Source organism: Netta rufina (genome assembly GCF_964035555.1).
Source record: "Netta rufina genome assembly, chromosome: 1".
NCBI classification, from domain to species: Eukaryota; Metazoa; Chordata; class Aves; order Anseriformes; family Anatidae; genus Netta; species Netta rufina.
The window spans coordinates 88,843,332-88,865,291 of record NC_140123.1 but is presented as its reverse complement, the minus strand read 5'-3'; the positions used below and the strand labels follow the sequence as shown (position 1 = coordinate 88,865,291).

The following is a 21,960-nucleotide window of genomic DNA, read 5'->3' as shown; positions in this document are numbered from 1 at the left end:
ATTATTAATTTCTAACTATGAAAGAGTTTACATTATATTCTGAAAACTAAAAATACTCAGAAATCTAAAAGACTCTCACAAAACACAGTCCTTGCAAAGTGAATCTATGGATTCACAGCATGAAAACCACAAAGTTATTACCCTCCCTCCCTCTGAAACACCATCATATACTTCAGTGTTGCTTCTAAAAGTAAGAAATCAATTCAGTCTCCCTATGCATCCATATTTTTTGTCCTTTTGCAGAGATTGCTAGCAAACAGGTTGATAATTTAAGTAATATTATTTTTTCCCCAGAATATGTCCATGCTGCCCTAAGGAATATATTGGAAATGCATTTCCCACAGGGAATCCAAAACCAACCATCACCCGAACGCTGGCTTGTAGCAACTGGATCTTATGAATTTCCAGGTTTGTATCACAACCCCAGGCTACATCACTGATGACTACAGAGAGCAATGTGTCAGACAACAGCCCTAGCGGGGCCTAAAAAGGAATTTTCTGTGCTTACGGATCAGTCCTTTGCTTTTTCTCATCTGCAACAGCCAGGTTTCTGCAACTTTTCACCAAGATGTTGAGGGCACCTGTTTTGTAGCTGTAGTTGATTTGGAGAAGGATTTCACCGCTGACCTTCACGTTACCATAGTCACCAGTTTCACTATATACGCTCAGCATGCTGTTTATGCTTGTCTGGAGGGAGAGAGAAAGGACTTAGAAGCTTAAACAATTTTTATTTCCCGAATCTGCTCTTTCATTCAGCCACAACCCTGCAATACTGTCTCCCTTGTTAGGACTTCCTATGAAAAGAGACATAGGATAGAAGAGAAACGCTACCTGAGTCTATTTGATGTAAAGGGAGTAGGAACTACAACTAGCATAAATAGCATAAATGTCTGTCTAGACTGTTGATGTTTTTTACACACAGGACTCAAATCTATTTATAAACATGACTTAATCTAAATTACTGCCATTTAATTCATGCATGAGCTGAAGAGCAGTCAGGCTACATAAACTGTAAGCTCACATAAGTTCTAAGCAGATAAAAATGACCTCACTGCCTCCGCTGTCCACCTGATTTTTACTGAGTCTCATGAGATAACCGCTGACAGAACCATTAGAAAAAGTTATAAGGATGATTCCTGTAATGAAGATGATAAAAAACATGTTTGGTTAAAGTGACACCAATCTCCCATATAAGCAAACTTCCGACACCCATTGTTTACGCAATTTTCCTAAAGCCAGAAAAGGTTTAGCAAAAATCCCACAAAATTTTCCACTGTGGCATAATATACTGCAACCCAATCTCTTTTCACTGATACCCTATGTTATATTGTTATGTGGATATTCTCTTTCAAAAGATGACAATCAGGAAAGAACTAAATGTTTTTAAAGAAAATTGGAGCAATGTGCATACCACTGGAACCAAAGGCATTCCAGAAATCTGGTGTACATTTTGGTTTGAGTCCTTGAGCAAGACTGTTCAAGAACATGCATAACCATATAAATCCTATCACACAGGAAGCTTGCAAGACAGACAGGCACAGTCTTGAACACAGAGGGATAAAAGAGAGAAACCTTCAAAGTTAAGCAGAGGATTGAGGAGAACTCACAGTATCACCATCTGTTTCAGGCACATTTAAGTAGGTCCATTTTCTGTCAGAGGCTTCTGGGAAGTTCTTTAAAGAAGGCAGTGGAAAAGGTCAAGAGAAAAGAGCATTAGGTAGCTGTAATAGGAAAGAATAAGTGCAGTGAAAAAGCTTTACTGATACAGACAGGTAAATAAAGTTTGCATTGCAAAGCCATAGTGAGAGAAAAGGAAAAAGGCATGACCAAATCAGAGGAAATGCAAAGTGTTTTCTATATACATCAAGTATTGAAGGGCACTGAAGGGCACGTGGCTCAAAGTAATAAAATCGAATTGAAGTATCTGCTGTATCAAAAGAAAAAAAAAATATTTTAGAACACCAACTCAGCAAATTTCAGCAAATTCGGGTTTGTATTAGATTGTATTTGGATGTCGTCGATTTATGTTCCCATGAACTTAGTTCTTTTTTAATCTCATTAAAAGGTGAGCATTCATATATTGCAGAGTTGGTCCCTTTGTAAAAAAAAAAAAAAAATGCAGTTTCTCTGTGGAGTTTGTAATGATATGTGAAAAAACACATATACATGTTTAAACATGTCACTCGGGGGGGAAAAAAAAGTACGGTAACAGAATGATGGGGAAAGCATTTACCACCTCTGCTCATTTGAGCAATTTCTGGCAGTCTAATGAATTCATGGGAAATTAACTACATCTTGAGCTACCTCGTTCCCTAGCAGCTAGAGGGAGGAAGGAAGGACAGAGTTGAAAGGAAGGGCCACACAAAAAGAACTGGTCTGTGACAATGCAGATCTCCAACCATCTTGTCTAAAGGCTCAGCAGCAAAGAAAGCTGGAGTGATAAGCAGGCTTGTGTCAACATGGTGAACAGCAGGGGAGATTTAGAAACTAAACAAGCAATCATTCTTAAAAAATAAAAAAAAAAAAATAAAAATCCAAAAAAGTTAATTTTATACATAATGTAGAAATAATAAACAGCAAAAATTTCATAATTTTTGTATTTTTCTTTTTGTTTGTTTTTCTAATTTGGGCTAGCTTTCTTTATAATTTCTTTTAAACAACAACAACAACAAAGAAGAAGAAGAAATAAAGCTTGTCTTTTTATTACATTGTATGGTTGGCTGAGATTCTGTGAACAAGACTGCAGGACAATTAGCAGCACACACTGACAAATGTGTCATATTTCTTCCTATTCTTAACACGCCTCAAGCTCAAGCTAAATTTCAGCCTTTACCATTTATGCACTCCCACCTCTAGCACAGATAAAATGGGTATCCTTGGGCACTGTTAGTGAACTCAAAGATCCCAGTATGTGCTACAAAATGTCAACATTATCCCTGTAACAGGAAAATAACAGTGCATGTGCCCACCTCAGAAAACTAACAAGGTTACACCAACATGGGGAGGGAGAATAGTTATTCTTCTGAATCCAAGTATTCCTTTTCTTTATCTTTAGGTACATTGGTAGTAAAGGGGCAATGACCGGGAAAACAAACAAACAGTTCTAAACAAATAGGTGACCTCTGATGCTAGAATTTATGCAAATGTAATTTCTGAATTGCATTCAGAAAACAAATCCACAAACAAAACAACATATATTCAGTAGAAATATTTGACATATTTGACTTCTTTCCCCACAGACTCTCTTCTGTGGCATTTACAATGGCCTTTACACATGCTAAATGCAATATCCTTGGGAAATCTACCTATTTTCCACTTTCATAGTAAACAATCACTACATACATGTATGGAGGTTGCTGAGCCTCGCTTTAGCCCCTCACTAAGAATTACATTTGTTTTGCATCTCTTATCGGTGCAGTAAGACACTGGAAAAACTCAGATTTATTGACGTAATGGTCCTTGACAACAACACATTAATGTGTTTAGGAGAGGAATCAGTGAAGGATGCAGGGAAAATGCAATACAAAGTTCATGTATTAGCTTTGGGTAAACACAGGCAACAATACCCTAATGCTGAGATACAATTCCTGTTCAGTGTCACTTTTCATTCCCATTTTTAGCTCACACGCAATACAGGCAGATTTAAGTGTCTTTACCCTCTTGAAATAACCTCAAATAACCTCAATAACCTCTAACCTCAAATGCTCACTGTTAGAATACCTATGCAGTACTTTAAATTATCGTATTTAATAAAAAAGATGCAGTCAGAACCTACTTTTCAATAACAACATTACTTCAATGTGACATAATAACGTAGAGAAAATTCTCTACAGCACAGAAGGCTCAAAGGCATACAACAAGCAGAGAAAAGGCCAAAATAAGAGAGAGAGGGAATAACTAGTAAAACACACTTAAAGAAAGTCACAAAGAACCTGTAAAACTGACCTGCTCCAGCAGGGAGCAGCAGCTTTGCCATTCAAAACTTCTCCATTAGCATAGGATGCAAGGACATTCATTTCAGGGTGAATACAAAGAAACAAGAGCATTGAGATCTGAGATTACCTCAAACCTACAGCAGAAGAAAAGCTGTGCTCTGCTTAAGAAAAAGGTCAAAGGGAAATCTACAGAAACAGACAAAACCCAATGCAGAGTACTACCTACAGCACGCAGATGGAAGGTTCTCTAAATGCCGTCCCTCAGTTAATGGGCTAAACTAAGAAAGCACTTAAGCATCTGCAACCCTCATATCAATTTTCAAAGGAAAGAAAAATAATTCTGCCTACAGAATCAATGGGACCAGCAAGGACTGAAGACAGTGAGTCACAGTCAACCTCAGGGAAGTGGGTTATGTTAGACCAATACCAAAAAAGCTACATTTACTCAGGTCTGATTTGGTGCGAAGTGCCACACATCCCTGTTGCATCTGTTTCTGTGAATTACAGAAATTAGAACAGAAAACAGTCTGGACGTGGTCAGATCTAAAATACCACAATGCTCTTCAATGGCAATTCTCTCAGCTCTTTCTCCTCCCCAGGTAAGCTGAGCTTGTGTTCAGCCAACACCATCTCTTTGGGATCGAGAATTGAAACGAGCATTCCCTGGGTGTTACCTGCATGGAGACTGATGCAGATACAGTCTAGAAAGGACAGCTCAATGATTGATGTCATGGACCGTATTATCTCTTTCCTTTTAGTATAAAACTCCTCAGGTCTCTTCATCCTCCTGAACTCTCTCATCTTCTTCGTGTTTGTTGCAGCTTACTGGTACTCTGTGTGCTCACCAGAGCTATTCTTAGCACAAGGCATGAAGAACAGTGGCCAGAGAGGGCTCTGTGACTTTACTGAAGATGCTATGAGTTGTTCACATCCTGCATGACAGGCCCCAGAAATGTGCAACACAGCAGGTATTTATAAGCATATTAAAGGCTATTTTTATCAATTATTTTCTTTCCCAGTGAATAACAGACTGTAAAAAGTGCTACAGAGGGCTTGTTATACCAATTTTGTTGCATCTCAAGCACCTGTAACAACCTGAAAATGCAACCATCCTTTCAAGACCAACACTAAGCTGCAACAGTTAGATAACCGTGAGACTCGAACAGATGATTTGCATTATATAGTTGGTGGGCATGACAAAAGGGGGAAAAAAAAAAAAAAAAAAAAAAAAAGTATGGCAGAAAAAAATACAATTATTTCAGGAAATAGAAAAGTTGTCACAAATCCAACCCCAACACCTCATGGAGAATGGGAGAAGCTAGGCTGGGGGGTGGACAGAAATGGCATGCATGCAAATGCACAAACAACTATTTGTGTCCCAAGAAACTTAACATTTGGAAAGTTAAATCAGATGGCAGATCACACCACAGCCTTGCTCTCTTCATTTCAAGTAAATTAAGATTAAGTTCTCCTCTGCAAAACTGAGTAGTCACATACTGCAAACATCTATGGTTTGCCTTCCCAAACATCAGTTTGGTAGTAACTTGAATATGTAGAGAAATCTGCAAATCAGTACATGACATGGTTCTTGCTTTCCATGTGCTCTGCAGAACAGCATCTTAGCTTTGAATGGCATTAAAAATATAAGAGTCAGAAAAACTATCTAAAAGTTAAAGGATGTTTCCCAAGTGCAGGATGAAAAATGATCTGTTATAAATTGTTAAGAAAACTACTAAAATATAAAACAGAATGTTGCTAAGTGGTATGATGTTAAACTCCATTTTGGAAGAATAGTCTTACATGAGATGAAAAATCATCTGTTTTCCACTCAGGAACTTACTCTTGATAATGCACTTCTCAGATGTCCATGTTTCCTTGAATAACGAGAGGTCACTATGTCATCAATATCTTCTTCTGTTTCATCTAGGTAATCCTATATGACAAAAAAACAACAACAGGGAATTCAGTCATTGTGTTCTGCTCTATATTTAGTCAACCAAATTGGTTTTGTTTCATGTATTTTCTACTTCAGGAAGATGGTACATGATGCATTCAAAATTCTAATCTCTAGAGGGATTTTGATTTACATTTTCCACATCTTTGCACATAGCAGGAAGGGAAAAGAGGTCACCAGGATTTCAGGTTTCAATTGCTTAAGAACTGAAAAAAAATGCCACGCATGTTTCCTGACTTCTTCTGTAGGCATATAACTCTGTATGCCCAATAACTGTACTAATAAACAAAATCTATTTCCACACCTGCTAACAATCCCCTTCAAATTACCTTATTTTACTTAGTGCTATTAGCATTCAGGAGTTTTGGTTTGGAAATGTTAAGAGGGATGTAGTCAGCATTTTTCAAACCTTAACAAAAGGAACCAGTAAATTAAGCTCTGATACCAGTCAGGGGATCACTGATATTGGTTTACCTGAAGCCATTTGTGGTCAGAAGCTACCACCAATAGGTGACTGATGTGGTTATAATCCAGGTTCCATGTTTTTATTGGGTTTATTTTCACAATCCAGTGATCCAGCTTTCTGATTATTGTCTACATTTATATCAGTCATGCTCTCACACACTAACAGACAAGCTCACAGTTAGTATTACACTTGTACCCCTCCATACTATCTTTGGTGACAGATGAACAGGCAAGGCTGAAAGTCTCAGGTTATTGTCAAACCACATAGAAAGAAACTTGTCCTGACATCATACAAACTGAATATATTTGAAGTGCAAACAACAACAACCAAAAAACAACAGATGTGTATATTTTTTATAATTATTACTTTCATGTGCTATTTCAATAATAAAAACAGCAGAAAAATCAGTAACTGCACACCTTCATATATATGCTTGAATTTTAATAACACTGAATTCTAACACCTTTAGATTATATCCAGGGAAAAATATTTTCATTTCTCAAATGCAGCGATAAAGTAAAATCCAACATGAAACTTAAAGTCGAACTGACAGTCCTAATAGGATTGTTAACTTGAAGTTACATGAAAAAAATCAGACAGCTATCATCCTATTGAAAGTAGCTTGGAAGTTTCAGGTTTCCTGAAGCCTTGTGGCAGGTATTTTGAGGCCTGCTTTCAGTTTTAATTGAAATTGAATGTTCAAACCCCTTATATCTGCTGTGCAGCTATGAAGTCCCATGTGGTGACTTGCCTCACTATTGCTCACTCATTCTCTCCCTCCCTTAAACTAAGCAGAGATGTAGTGTATTTGAAGTAAGGGGTCTCGGACTTCTGTGCTAATCAGAAAAAAACAGAACAGAAAAGAAATGCTGCAGGAGAGTTGAACTGTCACATTTTTTGTAAAGATCTGCATAGTGTTCATTATTAGTATGCATAAAGCTAGCTGTTACTTCTCTTCTCCTTTCCTCTAGTGACTGTACTGAAATAAAACCAGCTGAAAGCGATGCAAAATTTTCTATTACTACTTTCCAATTGCATTTGTGCATATTTAATGTTGAGCAAGGGGAAATGAGGACAAGCCATCACTTTATTTGGGACCAAAATTCACATACTGAAGCAAAAAATCCTCTTAGCTTCATGTTTTTGCAATGAGCCTCCTCTGTCGGCCTCTTTCCTTTCTGCTCTGAATACGGCACCCCACAGAACAAAGAAAAATCACGGATACTTCACACTCTAAGGAAAAAGTCCATGGAGATGCAGCAAACTATTCTGGGGAGACAGGTTGCCAAATCCTTCAAAAAATAAACAAATAAAACAAAAACAAAAATAAAACAAACAAAAGAACCACTTCACTTCTACTCTCCTCATTGATTTTGTTCCTGCCAATACATCAGGAAGAAGCAATTCTGGTAATACATCCCAAACTTTTTCCTTTACACTGTTGTATACGTATGTGTGGACTTAAAAATAAACAATGCTACAATTTGATTGCTGTATAATTAGATACAGGACAAAAAAAACCCTATGTTTCAGGTTTTGACACTCAAATACTGACAGTGCTTCACAAAGACAGCTAGCTGATCACCAATTTTTGTCTTCAACCACATATGTAACATAAAGACAAATGGCTAATATTTAACATAAGCTCTTAAATCATTTTGCACTACCGTGATTATGCTTCTCAGGAGGTGTTACAGAACAGCAGCAACATAATTGGTTAGTGTTATTAGCTTATAAAAGCTTATTAAAGTTAGAGCTGGTAGGACATTAATCTCGAGGTCTGCAGCGGGGGGTTATAAAATGCACATTATCCAATTACTTCTAATACAGCAGCTGAGCATGTAATGAACACTACTTGGTCAGGAATTTGGCACACACCTTTCTAGATAAGGTGCTCGCTCTTGAGCACAGCCCTATGTTTAACTGTCCCCCTGTACTCCTTGAAAAACACCTCCCACAGCATGCAGGTTTCTGAGCATTGTCCCTTTTCCCTACCAAGAGTAGTATCAGTTAGAGAAGGAAAATACCCATTCAGTCCTCCAGATCATTTCTCTGCAAATTTAAGGGGTTTTATTGATAAAACTGGGAGCAAAGAAGCTAAAAGGCTTTTCCAACCCTGTCAGCTGACAAATTCCAGCAATCTGCTTCTCCTATTGACATGTGGCACCTCCCACACCACTGCTGCCAACTCCCATCACCTGGGAGTAAGAGCCTAAAGGACTTCAGCCACATCCACCAGCCAGCCAGGAGAAAGGAAGGCATAACTTTTCCCAGACTGAAGGAGCTGTCATTACTTTCATCAGACATCCTCATTTTTGTCTCTTATATCGAGCACCACAACAGCTAAACTCCAGCAGGAGCTCTACCTTCATCTCAAAACACAGTGAATGCCAGAAGGTAAGACAATGAAGGCAAACACTGAAGGAGTCCCACGCATCAAGCTACCCTAAAAAAAAAACATGGTAACACTGGAGAAAAAAACTTCTTACCAAAGGAAGTGGAGAGCTGCTGAGATGCAATCTGAAATTGCACTTGGAGTCAGCAAAAAAAAAAAAAAAAAAAAAACAACACCGAATACAAGGAAGACAAAAATCAAACAACAGAAAACCACTCTGGACTCAGCATTTCTGGTGTCTGCTTCAGAAAAATCCCTAAGTGTTAACTATCACGCTCTGTACAACTATAGCAGGAAACCAATGTTAGATATTTAAAGTTTTTATTTTCTTATTGCATGCTTTTCTTCTTCCATCTTTCCCAACTTCTTAATAAAGAACACAACTTTTTTCTAAATTACAACCCCAAACATTTATTTTTGAAAGTTTATTTCAACATAAATCTGACACATAGGAATGGATTTTTTATTTCTTAGGTAATCAATCCAAAGAAAGCAATGCTGCAGGCAAATTCTCTGAGTGGTTACAAACCAAAAAATAGATGGGAATCCCAACACGTGTTTTCCAGCAACTTCCAAGTATCAAATTCTACAAGAAAGGGAGACAATCCCCATGGCCAATGCCCCCTTGAAAAGATCAGATAGGTAGGGAAGTACTATGAAAACAAACAAAACATTACTGTTGCAGCAGGTAATTTTTTTTTTCTCTTCTCTTTCTTTTTTAGAAAAACACACACATTTGGAAACTTCCAAACAAACTATGAAGAAATACTTGAATTACTCCTTTTTTCTCCTTGTGTATATTTAACAAGCTGGTATTTTTTTTATGGAATTGATGCACATCTGCTAATTGTGTATCCTGAATACATGCATAATACAAGGGGGAAGTTGATCATCAGTTCAGGAAAGGCAGTCCATACAGAATACATAGAAAGAGGCATGAAAATGTATGGGAGAAAATGTTAAACAGGAAGAGATTAGCAACAGTGGTGGAAAAGAAGGATGGAGCTTTGTCTGCTAAAAAAAAAAAGGTGTGTGGGGGTAAAAACCAGAAACTGATGAAGATTAAAGCCTTGAAAGCATAGCATTTTTCAACATCAGAATTAAAATTTAGGGAAGTAAGAATTAACAGAACTTTGTAGCACGTATAACCTAGTACCTGAAATTTCTTTTCCAGCCAGTTTTCATTCACTTGAAAACTCAAAAAACAGGAAATTAATAGCAAACTGTTACTCATTGAAATCATTCTACAGCCAACATACTAAAATTATGTTTTTTTAATTACTTGTAATAATATAGTGCTGGTTTTCTAAGTCTGAACAAACAGGATTTCTGCTAGATAAACATTCACATATTTATAAACTCACCAAGTCCTCATCTAAGGCACTAGGTACAGATTTGCTTCTTATGCTCAGGGTATCCTCTTTTCCTTCAGAAAAAGATTCACTCAAATCTATTTCAGATCGACTACGGTCTAGAAAAATAAAAATAATGAAAATGTCCATTATAATTTGTATTAAAATTCCTTCTATTTCATCTTGACACTCTTTTATAAGCGTTGTCTCAAATTTTCTTTTTAAGTAAAAAAATCAAAACCGTATTTCTGCAAGTATCAGTCACAAACTCTATGACAACTGAACGTCAAGATGAAAAATGGAAAAATGTATTTTATGATGCTACTCAGCCTTCTGGCCAACACTTTTTACCCTGCACTGTTCTCTGATGTAATTGTCTCTTATGGACGACACTATAAATCAAGCTTTTGACTTTGTCCATTAGACCTATTAGCTTGGAATATTGCAAAACCTGCAGTCCAAGCATTTGTAGTGATGATCGCATCTCACACCACCACCAAACTCCTTCCACCATCTCCTTCAGAATTAAGCAGCTAGAGATACAGCTGGACATAGCAAGTGCTTCTGCCATCACTGGTGTTCGTTCCCTGTGCAGAAAAGGACAAAGTAATTAAGTCTCAAATCCCACGCAAGTTTTTTCAGCCCTACAAATCTCTCATCCCATAGTTAATGGCGTAAGAGATTTTACATGTCTTGTAGAAATATTTCCTTAGTCTTCCCCATTAAAATCTTTTGTGGCACTGCTCAAGATATTGAGAATAAAAGTGAGGGAAAGGAATACTTTTAGATCCTATAGGTAGGAATTGGTGAAGTTTCAACTGTTTGTTCTCTACCTGGGCTATAGCAGACATGACAGGAAAGGTCACTTTCCTGAGCTTTATGTCCTTTAAGATCCTCCAGCAAGAAGACCATGAAGAGTCTGAGGCATGCTCCCAGGATGTCTGCAATTTTGTTCAGCTTTTATCTGCTTTGGTAACATGAGGCCAGTTCTTAATTACTAAGAAGCCCTTTAATTTATAAGGCAGCAGAAACAGGAGAATCAATGTTTTCAGAAAGAAAGGAGTAGTCGGGAAAGCCTGTCGGGAGTTGCATAATCCTATATTCTCAAAGAAACCCTGATGCTTTCAAGTAGAAAAAAATCTAAGGTGAAGAATGTAACTCCTTTGATTAGCTCTGTGGGATACACCACTAGGCTTCTGCTTTGGGCTAAATTCAGCTGAAACCAAGTAAGCTCTACTGTCTTTCACAGAGAAAGCTATAAATCTGAACCCACCTTTCAGGCCTGAAGGAGATGACTGAGTAAAAAACAAAAGAGTGCATGTCACTCCTGCCTCCTATTTCAGGTAGAAAAAGGACGATCTCCAGCAACTGTTGCAAAGTGGCTCTGACAGCACCTTCCTGTGCAAGCCTCATTTCCCTAACAGCCTCCAATGAAACGAGGTAAATAACAGCCGAATCAACGGGTTCAGTGCATCATGTGTAAAAATGAAATGACATGAAGGCTATAAGGGACTTGTTCTCTGACAGCTCATTGTTTCTCAGGGTTATCTGTTTCTGGTCAAAGTGAGTGTGAAACATAATTGAAGAAGCATGGCAATATTTTATATAGATTGCACACAGGTAGTATTTTATACAGTTGACCATGCAGGGAATGATTTAACAAAGTGCAAACACGGATTAAACCTAGTAACAAAACTAAGAGTATGTGATTCACTCAAATACTAACTTTATGCTAACATTATTTTCAATTTTTTCAAACACAAAACATAATAGAGTGGCATAAGCTTCATTGGTAAAAATGAAGAATTTGCAGAAGGAATATCAACAAGTATATGAAACACATTTTACTGTACAGTATGAGTTAAAATCAAAAATTGCAGAGCTGTGAGAATAGGAAATATCCTCAGATGATAAAGGGTGGCAGAAAAAAGGAACACTTAATACTTGCCTGATGACAAAGATACTCTAGAAACTGCAATGGAAGGTGTTCCAGATGCTTTCCTCCTATGCTGCTTCTTTACTAAATCTTCAGGTACACTTTCACTTGCTGGAATAACCATGCCATTTTCTAAGCCAGTGTTCTACCCAATAAAAAAAAAATGCACATCCCATCAATACAAAAAGCAAATTTATTCACCATCAGTCTACAAAAGCGTCATTTCTATTAATTCAAAGAACTCCAAAGCTCCTTTAGATCATAATCAAGATATATTCTGTAATAGATTCTAATCTGTGTTGCTTAGCACTGGTCATGAATAAAATTTGTACAAATATGCAATTCATGTGTACTTCCTGTGCTTGCAACAGAAGAATCAGAGCAACACATCAGAAGTGACAGAAGGAAAGTAAAACAAATCCTTTCAATGTTAACTTAGCCTAGAAACTAAAGGAAACAAAAAGAATAAAAATAAAAACTATTGGCTTTATACTAGCATAATAATTTAAGACGGGGTAAAACTAAGTGGACTTGAACTAATTAAATTATGCCAGCATAACTACTTAAATAAAGCTAATATGCTTGATATCATTATGGCTTTTTGCCTTCCTGTAAAGGAATAGCTAACAACATAATTGTATCTAAATTAAATGGATTTGTCTTTTTCAACCAGATCTAATGTATCTGAAATCAAGTCAACCCGTGTGCCAAGAAAAATATAAATAAAACAAGTATTAACATATTTACAGCTCCCAAAGCTGTCCTTCATATATACCGATTTGTTTTTAGGAAGGATAATATATTAGAAAAAGTATTTGGAAGCTGGAAAAAATGGATGTGCTCCTTCAATGAGGGTGTGAGCAAAAAGGCTCATCTACTTCTGTCCAAGCATTAATGATAAAAGGCATTACCTCCGACTATAAATTTGACTTTCCTTGTACACTTAGGTCATGGCAACTTGTACAACCCTCTAGAATGATCCTGATTTATTAGGAGCGGTGACTGAAAGACATTCAGGGTGCCCCACCCAGCACACAGCCAGGAACAGCTGCCTGGCAAACTGGCAGGCTGTCCGGGAATGAAGACGACTTCTGCTTCGGGCTGAGGTGAGCCACGTCCTTCTGCTTATTATGAATCAGCCAAGGTTGCTGACTCAGACATGGCTATCCACATCCTTAGAGACATAACAGCAAGTAAGAGGAATCCCATCTTTCTATTTGATAAAATATCTAGTGCATATCAGATGCTATGCCAAAATTTACACAGAGTCCAGTGTCCAAATCCAGAAAAAAAGCTAAAATTGGTATGGCCTGATTTTCTACAAGTGCTGATCTCCTTCCTTTGGAAGTCAGCGGGAGCACGCTGGACCCTATGTGCTGGAAAGTCACATCCTTAGTCACAGCACTTACTCAAGACCCTGCAGTGCCAAAAGTGCGTACTCCCATCCCTTGTGCTTCCCACTTGAAAATCTGTAACTTATTATATAATTCTGGACATTAGCAGCAATTTTTAGACATAAGAAAAACATCTGCCAAACCACAAACCACACCACTGATAGAGCATGACAAATTCTCTTCTAGTAGATAACTTCACTGGACCCAACAGAATTAAGGAAGAAACAAAATCTTCTCTGTTGAGCTTATCCCTCCTGAGCTACAAATTGATCTAACAGGGCAGATACCAGCCAGACCATCTTGTTTGGTGCCAGCTGTATAGCTGTATTTGGTGTCAGTCCTATGTCAGTGAACTTACCCTGCCATAATCTGCAGTCATGCTGCGTGTGCTCAGTGCTGGAGACCTCGGGAGGGTAGATATGGAAACGCTGCTTCTGTTTGAAGGGCCCACAGCCCCTTTCAGATGGCCTGCAGCAGCTTCTATATCGCTGCTGTTCAGCGAAAGAGTGCTCCCTCTGGGAAGGAGATACGAGTAATAAAGCATTATTGCTTTTAGCAGACCATGTAATAAAACAGTGATTAAAACAGTTTACTAGAATTACATCGCCCTGGATGAACTGTGATCCACTGCAAGGAAATGGTCACCTGGAAAGACAAACATAAGCGAGGGTGAATTAATTACTTTATACCTACACCTATTTTCAGCACTTCTGCCAGACATGTAAATAGCCTGTGCAGGCATCTCTTGTCCAGGCTGCCCTCTGGGCTGCAGAAGCTACATTCCTGTGTGTTCGTTTCATGCTCCATTCACATCCCAAGAGTAGGTACAAGGCCTCCTGTGTGACACTTCCCACCAAGCTGCTCCTCATTTTGAAGGAAAACTACCAGACCATGATAGTTCTGGCCATGTCTGCAGCTGATGGTATTGCCTGCACTAACCCTACAGAGTCTAAATTCCTCAGCTGTACACTCTCCTTCCTCTACAGAAAAACAACTGTCCTCACTCCTGCTTAGAAGAGCATTGTCCTATTTGTATTGTGATAATGACTCTTGACCTAAACTGGCTGATTATTTCAACTAGCTTGGAAAGCTGTATGACGCTCTTTGCCAGGTTTCCTGTTAGTCAGTAAAAGTGACAAAAAAGAATCTATCATCAGCATACCAGAATCCATTCGCTGTCTAATACCACAACAGGCAGATTGTTTTCCATAGGACATTTTCTATTAGAAAATATCAAGTACTCTAGGTGAACAATTGGTGCAATAAAGTATATGCTGCTGGTTTTGTGTTTGTAAGTTTGGCCTCTTGAAACAATGAACATTACTTTTAAATGTATTTTAATGTTCCCAGTGGAAGTTCTATTTTCATTTCAAATTTGATTTGCAGCAAAAGTAGAACTTCCTGGCTAATCCACTTTTCTCTCTTTCTCTGCAAACATCAGTTCAGCCATTTTCATTTTTCTTCCTAATTTGGAGAATTCTCAAAGAGTCTTGCAAGACAGTAACAGTTCTGCATAAATTCCTACTTACTGCTTCAAACAATTACTGGTCAATAGCAACTGAGGCAGGAACTGCAGTCTTTACCACATGGAAAATACAGCATCAGAGGATAGGGGTACTGCAATTTTGCTGTAAAAAAAATGCTATTGAAACTTAAAGCACATTTTCAGCAAAAATAAGCTTGCTTAATAAATATTTCAGATCTGCAGGCATCTTCATTGTGCTAAACAACATCTGAATTTCACGTTCACTTGGCTTAGCCTGTCATATCATGTTTAGGGTAATTCCAGTAAAAATCTTCTCTACCACAATGGAATTTTTTTTTATCAGAACTATTGCTGAACTGAGAAAATATGTTCAACTCTCACCACTACACTAAGCAGTGAACACAGATGCTGAATTTGCTGAATTCACATCAGTGGAGTTACTGAAAAAAAGGAATACAGAGGAAAACCCCGAACACCAGGACTGTCTATTGATATTGCACAACCATATCTTGTCCCTTAGTGAACATACAGTAACCTTTTAAGCAATTGCTATTCAATTTATTGTATTAACAATAGTAGATTATGCACAATAAACACACTCCTACGCATGTGCACTTCACATACATGCACTTCTACTTTTTAATCTGATGAATCAGTGATCAACAAACCCTAAAGAATGCGTTTTGATTGAATTTTAATCCTATCTGCTCACACAAAGATGTGCTTTCAGTGCTGTAAAGTCAGAAAATCAAGGCTCCTGACTGTCATCTATATTTTGTCAAAGCTCCTGTATTTAGCTGCACACACAATTTATTTCTAAACCTGTCAGTGCATGACAAGTAGCCAAAATGTTGAAAACATGAGTTTTATTGCACATCACACCACTTTTGATGGATTGTTGTGACTTTCTGTTATGAAAGCTGTTGTTACAGTTTTTTTCCTCACTCTGTAAACTAATGTAAATCAACAGAAGTGTTCAGAAGTCATACTGGACGAGGATAAAAAAAAGCTTTCAAAATGTGTTACAAGGGATTCTGTAGTTATCAGCCAGACTGAGCACTTGAGCATCAAATCTACTGTACAGACCTCTCTAGTCTTTTGTTCTTGTTCCAGTCTGCTATTAGAGAGAGGTTTATCTTATTTTATGCACATATTAAGTAGACAACAAAAGAAAGAACCTGTTATAAGGTGACTATACCAGGCATTTCCATGTGGTAGACAAGACCTCAGTATGATGGATGGGGCAGTGTGCTTGTGTAGACAAGTCTGATATTCCTATACTATTCCTCCAAGAAGCATCCTGATGCAACCACCTAGTTCATTCAGTTGCAAAACCAGTAAACATTGTTGCTGGAACAGAAGTCCAAGAGATGAACTCATGGCCCAGGCCTCCCTGTTCACAGCTCAGTACAGCTTTTCTTAAACCAAAACGTTAGGAAAGAATAAAAATTCTCTTTCGGTCTCCCTGATGGTAAGTGAAATACTTCAGTTTTGGCAGAGCTAAAGGATGAGGGCAATTACAAAAATCAAAAATATGCAAGAAAACCTAAGACAGCTGCAGTGTCACAATATACTGTTACATTCCTTTAACTTTCAACTCAAAAGAGTTATGGAGGTTAGCCTGGGAAAGTTGGTTGTTATTTTTAATAATTACTACTCAGCTCTATAAATTAACAATGGAAGAACTAAAGCAAGCATCTTTGTATATCTTACTATGTATTTAACCACACATATACAAGGCGGGAATTTTCATCCCTCCACAGAAATCTAGATTGTAAAATTTCTAGGTGTGTACACCTCACCAACATATATAGGTCTATATTCTGTATAGATTATCCAACTGAACAAGAAGAAAGTGAGACATTTTTTGCCTTCATTTTGGAAGTGGGACATGAGAGGAATATTGCATGTAGCATTTTATAATGCAGTTGACAGAAGCAATAACAGAGATTAGGCCCAGAAGAATGATAAATGGAATTCTATTTGAAATAACTGTGACAAAAATTTTGGAAAAAGAAGGGCAAACAGAGCCTTTGAAACAGAAAATATAAATTACAATCAATTAACACGTCATTACAGAAGAAAAACTTTGGAACAAAGGGCCTCAGTTCTGTACCAGGAGCACATTTTGTTGAATTGAACAACAGAAAACAAAACCCAAAACACTGACAGCAATCAACATGCAAATATAAGGCGAGAAAAAAATACAAAGGGGGATGGACAGCAGTTTTTTGTTTGTTTCTTTTTAATTATTAACATAAGCTCTGCTTCTCAGGTAGTGCTCACGCTGGGCATTCAAAGCCAAAGCAAGTCTGGTGACTGGAGCATCCCCTTAGGTCACCCCACCATAAACTGTAACAGATTTCTGCTGCTTACCTCTCAAAGCAAGGTGTTGACTTGCCACTGCACAGACTTTGGCTTTCAGCTTCTGAGCCTATGTTCCTTCCACTTTCATCTTTTGTATATGTAATTTCTCCTTTGGTAACTGCCTTAATTAGCTTCCTGATGAAAACAGGGAATAAAAAAATAATGTTTTACATGTCACAAGATCTTTCCCAGAAACTGCAAACTGGCTGAAATATCACAAAGTGCACTTTTTATTCATTTCATGTCTGAACTATGAACAACTCTGGATATAATGGTCCATAAAGTACCCAATCTAGATATCAAGCTGATTCCTATAAACAAAAGCAATATCATATTTACAATAAACAGACAGGACATCAAAACATGGTGACTTCCAGCCTTGAACCAAAATTCCTTTTGTGAAAATTCTCATATTTGTATAGTATATACACAGCAAAGGATTTTTGATCAAATGTGCATATTTTCTTGTAGGAAATTACACAATGTGTATTTTCGCTTAAAGATCTCTTTGCAGTTTCTACAATTATATACAGCAATGCCCCAAACACACTACTTTCCAGAAACATAATGTCACCCCCTTACCCTGCACTATGTGGTCTAAAAAGCCGGAAAGGAAAGGAGGTGTTGCAAAGTAACAGTATGTTTCACGGACTTACAAACAACAATAGTGTGGTAGGGTTTCTCATGACACTATATTTCAGAAGGAGTTGGTCCCAAACTGGCTTTGCTAAAGCAAATCCTCTCATGAGATATATGAGCATGGAACTTGAGTGAGGAAGAAGGAGCAAGGAAGGAAGAGAAGTAATTAATTACTTCTGAGAGACGTGGCCTATATCTTGTAGGATTACTTTTATGGGGAATGTCACCACTGGAAAACATTTCAGGCTGCAAACTAAAAAAAAATGCTGAAAATCACTAAAATAAATAGCAGACAATAAAAAACACTTTGTTTTTCATAAGTAAATATGACTACTAGATCTGTACAATGAATTTAAATTAAAAGAGGATTAGAAAAGTAAATTTTAATGCACTCTCACTATTGCTACCGATTAGCACGATTTAGAGCAATGTCAAGGTTCCACTACAGTAGATTCCCTAAACCAGTTCCTTCCTCACCTTCACTTGAGAAGGCAGAGGTTTTCTGATGCTCTTTTCCCACTATTAAAGAGAGAAAAATTACTTGTGTAGTCAAATGACTAGAGCAAGGAACTCCATATCCAGAACTCCTCAAAAATCAAAAAGGTGTAGAAAGCTATCTACCTACTCTATGTTTGGGAGGATCCATAGCTCCAGCCACGACAGAAACATTCTTCCAATCTTCCTTTCCACTCACCCAATAGCCTCAAGCTATGTCCAGACACCACCCACAAAACCATCTGCATCTGTTATGTCCTCTAAGGGCATACCCTAACTGGCGTTACACACATCACAGTATGTAAAATGACCAGCAACATATCTGGTTATTCAAAATAAAGGGGCACTGCTTGACTTTTAGACTAAATTTGCACATATGGAAGCCAAAGGAAAACATGACTTGTAAACTAAATCAATCAAAACAGGCCTTTCAAATACTGTTTCTTTTGTTTGCTTCCTCAGCAAAACTGCTTTTAGAGATCCACTGTTGCTTCAAAGTATAAACAGGAAAAATCACAGGGTAAAATTGCCTTTTTTTCTGCTACCTCTATAGCTGAAGGGTAATTACGGCTGCATTTCCTAGGAGACAGCAGTTTACTTATAGTAAGCAGATTTTAAATGAAGATTGTTTCTAACTGCAAAATTTGGGACTGATGTGGAATGCTGGAGAGACTCAAAAGAAAATCCATCCAATATATGCAGCTGTTATCTGATTTATCATTTAAAAAAAAAAAAAAAAAAAAAAAAAGAAAAGGCTTTACCCTATCTTTCTGTGTCCTCCAAAGACTGATTTATGCCCAGTTATGGAGGAGGTTGATATATCTGGCCCTTTTTCTTCATTCTCTTGGGGTTGATCTGCGAATGTTCTTTCTTCATCCTTACTGGAAACTGTATCTTCAGTGGAGGGGGAAAGAAAAAATAAAATAAAATCAGTGTTTGCACAAATAAAGGCAGCTCACGTCAAACAACCTGCAAAAATAGATTTTCCATTTTTCAATGCTAAATTAAAATGTATTATAAACCATCATACAAAAACAGCTGGGGAGGGCTTTGGTTTCTCTTTTTAATAGAGGGAAATTAAATTTTAAGTAGTTTGAAATGTTTTTCACTATCAGCTTTACTGCTGAACTATGCTTCTGAATTTACCAACGAAGTTAAAAACCGAAGGACCCAAAACGCAATTTTGCAGTGTAAAGCATTTTCTGTGTTAAATGGAAGAATGTTTTCTTAATTAAAATGTATGTTCATCTGGAAACAAAATGTGGGGAAAAAAAATGGCTTATTTTTTCAACTATGTACATCAAATGTAAACATATAGTAAAAAATTACAAAATACCCAATTTGACAGGTTGCATAGTGTCAAAAAAAACAAGAACATTAGACACATGCCAGTTTGACAGTTTCTGAAGCACACTGATAATGGAAAGATGAGCATTTTGCCAATCACTTTATTTGCCCCATAATTTTTTCCAAGGGCAGTAAACCTGTCCTTCCCCTAAAAACTTCCAGTAACTACCACATTCCTACTGAAACTGATGAATGATACCTCTGAAAATAGACTACCTAAATACCAGATTCTGTGTTCAGAGTGAAGTAGTTACATGAAGAGAAAAGCATCAGGATTCAAAAAAAACACTCCAGTTTATTAAACCAGTGGTCCTCTGATACCAGGCAAGATACCACAGCAGCTCATAGCCATGGTATGCTTGCTTCACTCAGAACCATGGACTTTTTTCTGTTCCTTAATTTGCAGGTGCAATTTATTGGAGATATCTGGGTAAAAGGTGCCTCTCCATTCTCAGCTTTCCAAGTAGTCTGGATGTAGCCCACGCTGCAGCATACAGCACAGGAGTTAACATTTATCTTTCCTATTCAGAGTTAAAATAAATTAATAAATAAATAAATGAATGAATAAAATGGAATCATACTTTTTATGTATCACCATTACAAATAAGAGAGGCAAAGACAAAAAAATGCTGGTTTTAGATCTTTGCATACAGCCATACTTCCTGGCAAGAAATGAGAATGAATGTTAAGAGTCTCTGCTTCTGGCTTTGCAGCTGAACAATGATGTCCACCTGTTAGGAGAGTGAGATTTTGAGCAGCTCTCTAGCCCCACTGAGTTACTTCTTTATTCATCTATAGCTTACCTCTCCTATATACTAATCATTCACAAAACAATGCATAGTAATACCAAAATGTGAATTTAAGATTAAAGTATTTATTATACCTTCTACAGTGAAGAATGAAATATAACACAAGTACAAAACTCTGAAAATAAGGTTTGAATGTATTATATTAAACATACACAACAAATCTCTCTCTCGAGGTCCCTACCTGGGGATTTGCGTAGGATAGACTGTCTGACAACATCGGTTCCAAGATTTGACTGTCTGAAGCGCTTGGCTCTCTCTTCAAAAAACCATTCCCCTGTCACAATCCTTAGCTGTCTATATGGGGGAAAAAAGAAATAAGCCAGGGAGACGTGCACATTAACAAACTTAGTCAACCAAAACTGCTGCTTAAACCCACATATTTCATCATTGACCCATTATTTTCACAACCTCTGGACACCATTTGCACAGTTCAAAAGAACGAGTAAAAAGACCGACTGAGAAGCTTGAGACAGGGGGACAGGTAGCAGAAGAAATCCTTTTGCTTTGTGAATTAAAAGTAATTTTCATCAAATGGAAATTTACTTAGTAAAAAGTGTTTCAAGCACATTTACCAGATCTCCACAGAAAAGATTAAAAGATAGACAAGATAATACATATTATCTCCCTTGTCCTTTGAATAGGGAGCTACTTAACTTCACAGTTTTCAGCATCTCCAAAAATGTAAGAGCTGTAGAAACAACCACAATGTATAGAGGGAAAAAAATAAGAACCACAACCTGCCACCCAAGTCAACAGTTCATTGACCCAGTTTGGTTATATACAGTTTGCTGCAAGCTCATCCATATTTTTCATGCAGTACTCCAAGTTTCATATGTTGCCACAGTATATGCAGTTTCTTCACATGATAGCACTGTTATGAATTAGCTACATGTCTGAGCTTCAGAGCAATGAAATTTTGTTTTGCTACTGTTTTGGATAATGCTGATTATACTGGAGGCAACTGGAAAATTTTCAAGTTCTTCTGCCTATATTCACCAAAAATAATCTGGTATTGTCACTGCTGATTTCCATAGGTATGTTTTTGATGCTAATTGCTAGCCTTTCCCTGAATGAGTTTCATTATGCTAAAGCATCACCACTTCTATTGCCCCACTCTGTACAATTGATAGCAAAAAGCTAAATGAATACTTAAAACAAACAAACAAACAAAAAAAAAACCTTTAGCTCCAGGCACGTTCCTGATTACTTTATGCTCAGTAAGAAAAATTAGTTACAAACCAATACCAGAAAAGAAATCATCTAGTCTTCTGGGCATGAAAATTACTGCAGATGGATTTAGAGCACTGATCAATATCTCCTCTATTAAGTTCCTTGGTTGAATGAAGAGTTTGACTTGGGAAAATACTAAAAATTATAGAATAGTA

General features: G+C 37.3%; 1 protein-coding gene across 1 annotated transcript in view; it reads right to left on the bottom strand.

Annotated features, from left to right (window-relative positions):
• Positions 1-21,960, bottom strand: part of SYTL5 (synaptotagmin like 5) — a gene marked incomplete at both ends in the record, with an annotated part of 54,600 nt that overhangs the window by 10,994 nt on the left and 21,646 nt on the right. The window contains 9 exons of the mRNA XM_084306412.1: positions 509-687; positions 1,608-1,673; positions 5,776-5,868; positions 10,115-10,221; positions 12,051-12,183; positions 13,791-13,947; positions 17,295-17,420; positions 19,181-19,313; positions 20,757-20,869. Of these exons, the coding sequence (XP_084162538.1) occupies positions 509-687; positions 1,608-1,673; positions 5,776-5,868; positions 10,115-10,221; positions 12,051-12,183; positions 13,791-13,947; positions 17,295-17,420; positions 19,181-19,313; positions 20,757-20,869 (1,107 nt within the window). The remainder of the gene's footprint in view (positions 1-508; positions 688-1,607; positions 1,674-5,775; positions 5,869-10,114; positions 10,222-12,050; positions 12,184-13,790; positions 13,948-17,294; positions 17,421-19,180; positions 19,314-20,756; positions 20,870-21,960) is intronic.